Source organism: Pelobates fuscus, chromosome 7 (assembly GCF_036172605.1).
Source record: "Pelobates fuscus isolate aPelFus1 chromosome 7, aPelFus1.pri, whole genome shotgun sequence".
In the NCBI taxonomy this organism is placed as follows: domain Eukaryota; kingdom Metazoa; phylum Chordata; class Amphibia; order Anura; family Pelobatidae; genus Pelobates; species Pelobates fuscus.
Genome location: NC_086323.1, coordinates 7,286,621 through 7,291,229, shown reverse-complemented (window position 1 = coordinate 7,291,229; position 4,609 = coordinate 7,286,621). Strand labels below are relative to the sequence as shown.

Genomic DNA, 4,609 nt, shown 5'->3' with positions numbered 1-4,609 from the left:
GAATGGACCAGAAGAGGCATTTTCATAATCTGGAATGAATTCCTTGTTAACTATTTTACAGGTAAAAGGTGCAGAAACCAGATTAGAATTGCCAATAGTACTCAGGGTTGTAGTTGTTTGTGGAGACGTAGTTGTACTGGCTGCTGCTGTTGATGATTCTGCAATGGTTCTTGGTGCTGCTGTGGTTGTTGCTGCTGTGGTTGTTTGTGCTGCTGTGGTTGTTGGTGCTGTGGTTGTTTGTGCTGCTGTGGTTGTTGGTGCTGTGGTTGTTTGTGCTGCAGTGGTTGTTGCTGCTGTGGTTGTTGGTGCTGCTGTGGTTGTTGCTGTCGCAGTGGTTGTTGCTGTCGCAGTGGTTGTTGGTGCGGCTGTTGTGGTTGTTGCTGCTGATGTGGTTGTTGTGGCTCCTGTGGTTGTTGTTGATGCAGTGGTTGTTGTTGGTGCGGCTGTGGTTGTTGGTGGGGCTGTGGTTGTTTGTGCTGCTGTGGTTGTTGGTGCAGCAGTGGTTGTTGTTGCTGTTGTGGTTTTTTGTGCTGCTGTGGTGGTTGGTGCAGCAGTGTTTGTTGTTGCTGTTGTGGTTGTTGTTGCTGCTGTGGTTGTTGGTGCAGCAGTGGTTGCTGTTGCTGCTGTGGTTGTTTGTGCTGATGTGGTTGTTGGTGCTGCTGTGGTTGTTTGTGCTGCTGTGGTTTTTGGTGCGGCTGTGGTTGTTGCTGCTCCAGTGGTTGTTGGTGCTGCAGTGGTTGTTTGTGCTGCTGTGGTTGTTGGTGCTGCTGTGGTTGTTTGTGCTGCTGTGGTTTTTGGTGCGGCTGTGGTTGTTGCTGCTCCAGTGGTTGTTGGTGCTGCAGTGGTTGTTTGTGCTGCTGTGGTTGTTTGTGCTGCTGTGGTTGTTGGTGCTGCTGTGGTTGTTGGTCCTGCTGTGGTTGTTGGTGCTGCTGTGGTTGTTGGTGCTGCTGTGGTTGTTGGTTCTTCTATGGTTGTTGGTGCTGCTGTGGTTGTTGGTTCTGCTGTGGCTGTTTGTGCTGCTGTGGTTGTTTGGGCTGCTGTGGTTGTTGGTGCTGCTGTGGTTGTTGGTCCTGCTGTGGTTGTTGGTGCTGCTGTGGTTGTTGGTTCTTCTATGGTTGTTGGTGCTGCTGTGGTTGTTGGTTCTGCTGTAGCTGTTTGTGCTGCTGTGGTTGTTTGTGCTGCTGTGGTTGTTTGTGCTGCTGTGGTTGTTTGTGCTGCTGTGGTTGTTTGTGCGGCTGTGGTTGTTGGTTCTGCTGCGGTTGTTTGTGCTGCTGTGGTTGTTGGTGCTGCAGTGGTTGTTTGTGCTGCTGTGGTTGTTGGTGCTGCTGTGGTTGTTGGTCCTGCTGTGGTTGTTTGTGCTGCTGTGGTTGTTGGTGCTGCTGTGGTTGTTGGTCCTGCTGTGGTTGTTTGTGCTGCTGTGGTTGTTGGTGCTGCTGTGGTTGTTTGTGCTGCTGTGGTTTTTGGTACGGCTGTGGTTGTTGCTGCTCCAGTGGTTGTTGGTGCTGCAGGGGTTGTTTGTGCTGCTGTGGTTGTTTGTGCTGCTGTGGTTGTTGGTGCTGATGTGGTTGTTGGTCCTGCTGTGGTTGTTGGTGCTGCTGTGGTTGTTGGTTCTTCTATGGTTGTTGGTGCTGCTGTGGTTGTTGGTTCTGCTGTGGCTGTTTGTGCTGCTGTGGTTGTTTGTGCTGCTGTGGTTGTTTGTGCTGCTGTGGTTGTTGGTGCTGCTGTGGTTGTTGGTTCTGCTGTGGTTGTTTGTGCTGCTGTGGTTGTTGGTGCTGCTGTGGTTGTTTGTGCTGCTGTGGTTTTTGGTGCGGCTGTGGTTGTTGCTGCTCCAGTGGTTGTTTGTGCTGCTGTGGTTGTTGGTGCGGCTGTGGTTGTGTGTGCTGCTGTGGTTGTTTTTGCTGCTGTGGTAGTTGGTGCGGCTGTGTTTGTTTGTGCTGCTGTGGTTATTGGTGCGGCTGTGGTTGTTTGTGCTGCTGTGGTTGTTTGTGCGGCTGTGGTTGTTTGTGCTGCTGTGGTTGTTGTTGCTGCTGTGGTTGTTTGTGCTGCTGTGGTTGTTGGTGCGGCTGTGGTTGTGTGTGCTGCTGTGGTTGTTTTTGCTGCTGTGGTAGTTGGTGCGGCTGTGTTTGTTTGTGCTGCTGTGGTTGTTGGTCCTGCTGTGGTTGTTTGTGCGGCTGTGGTTGTTTGTGCGGCTGTGGTTGTTTGTGCTGCTGTGGTTGTTGTTGCTGCTGTGGTAGTTGGTGCGGCTGTGTTTGTTTGTGCTGCTGTGGTTATTGGTGCGGCTGTGGTTGTTTGTGCTGCTGTGGTTGTTTGTGCGGCTGTGGTTGTTTGTGCTGCTGTGGTTGTTGTTGCTGCTGTGGTTGTTTGTGCGGCTGTGGTTGTTGCTGCTGTGGTTGTTTTTGCTGCTGTGGTAGTTGGTGCGGCTGTGTTTGTTTGTGCTGCTGTGGTTGTTGGTCCTGCTGTGGTTGTTTGTGCGGCTGTGGTTGTTTGTGCGGCTGTGGTTGTTTGTGCTGCTGTGGTTGTTGTTGCTGCTGTGGTAGTTGGTGCGGCTGTGTTTGTTTGTGCTGCTGTGGTTATTGGTGCGGCTGTGGTTGTTTGTGCTGCTGTGGTTGTTTGTGCGGCTGTGGTTGTTTGTGCTGCTGTGGTTGTTGTTGCTGCTGTGGTTGTTTGTGCGGCTGTGGTTGTTGTTGCTGCTGTGGTTGTTTGTGCGGCTGTGGTTGTTTGTGCGGCTGTGGCTGTTTGTGCTGCTGTGGTTTTTGCTGCTCCAGTGGTTGTTGTTGCTGCTGTGGTTGTTTGTGCGGCACTGGTTGCAGTAGTTGATGCTGTGGTTGTTGGTGCTGCTGTGGTTGTTGCTGCTGCTGTGGTTGTTGGTGCAGCTGTGGTACCGGTTGCAGTAGTTGATGCTGTGACTGTGGTCTTGTTAGTAGCAGATGTTTGTGTACCTGTTTTAAAGTAATTTTATATTACAGTTTAACTTTAATACTCATTACGCATATTTGTGCATACATTTACTTTATGTATTTGAATGTGATGTATGGCTTAATAATGTTATTCTGATAAACACATTCAGTGCAATGCTTTACATGATGTGATATATGTCAAAATAAATACATACATATTTGTGATTACACTTGAGATTTAAATTATCTTTTATCATCAATTGGGCATCTAAACTTTCCTATTCTACCCAATTATCCTGCTTTCTTAGTTTAATGATTTGTCTGCAGCAGAACAACATTAATACATTTCAATAATTATAATGATTTAGAAAATATTTGATAATAGCGCAGAGCCAAGCATTGATGACACCCGGTGTAATTGAATTACTGGCAAGTACTTTGTGGCTAAATTTACTCCTTCTGTTTACATGTTCTTTTTATGAGCCAATTTATATTCCACGGAAGGCTGATAATCATTGCAAATGGTCGACTCGTGCTATCTGTGAATCTACCTGTGCTACCTGTGAATCTACCAGTGCTATCTGTGAATCTACCCGTGCTATCTGTAAATCTACCCGTGCTATCTGTGAATCTACCCGTGCTATCTGTGAATCTACCCGTGCTATCTGTGAATCTACCCGTGCTATCTGTGAATCTACCCAGGCTATCTGTAAATCTACCCAGGCTATCTGTGAATCTACCCATGCTATCTGTGAATCTACCCGTGCTATCTGTGAATCTACCCGTGCTATCTGTAAATCTACCCGTGATATCTGTGAATCTACCAGTGCTATCTGTGAATCTACCCGTGCTATCTGTGAATCTACCCGTGCTATCTGTGAATCTACCCGTGCTATCTGTGAATCTACCCAGGCTATCTGTAAATCTACCCAGGCTATCTGTGAATCTACCCGTGCTATCTGTGAATCTACCCGTGCTATCTGTGAATCTACCCGTGCTATCTGTGAATCTACCCGTGCTATCTGTAAATCTACCCGTGATATCTGTGAATCTACCAGTGCTATCTGCGAATCTACCCGTGCTATCTGTGAATCTACCCGTGCTATCTGTGAATCTACCTGTGCTATCTGTGAATCTACCCGTGCTATCTGTGAATCTACCCGTGCTATCTGTAAATCTACCCATGCTATCTGTAAATCTACCCATGCTATCTGTGAATCTACCCGTGCTATCTGTGAATCTACTCGTGCTATCTGTAAATCTACCTGTGCTATCTGTGAATCTACCCGTGATATCTGTGAATCTACCTGTGATATCTGTAAATCTACCCGTGCTATCTGTAAATCTACCTGTGCTATCTGTGAATCTACCCGTGCTATCTGTGAATCTACCTGTGCTATATGTGAATCTAGCTATGCTATGTGAATCTACCCATGCAATCTGTAAATCTACCTGTGCTATCTGTGAATCTACCCGTGCTATCTGTAAATCTACCTGTGCTATCTGTAAATCTACCCGTGCTATTTTTGAATCTACCCGTGCTATCTGTGACTCTAGCCATGCAATGTGAATCTACCCATGCAATCTGTAAATCTACCCAAGCTATCTGTAAATCTACTTGTGCTATCTGTAAATCTACCCACACGATCTGTGAATCTACCCTTGCTATCTGTGAATCTACCCATGCAATCTGTAAATCTACCCGTGCTATC

General features: G+C 47.4%; 1 protein-coding gene across 1 annotated transcript; it reads left to right on the top strand.

Annotated features, from left to right (window-relative positions):
• The first annotated feature begins 3,299 nt into the window (after positions 1-3,299).
• On the top strand, positions 3,300-4,322 carry LOC134568692 (keratin-associated protein 9-1-like). Its single transcript, XM_063427344.1, has one exon. The coding sequence runs from the start codon at positions 3,300-3,302 to the stop codon at positions 4,320-4,322; it is 1,023 nt and encodes a 340-aa protein (XP_063283414.1).
• Positions 4,323-4,609: the final 287 nt, after the last annotated feature.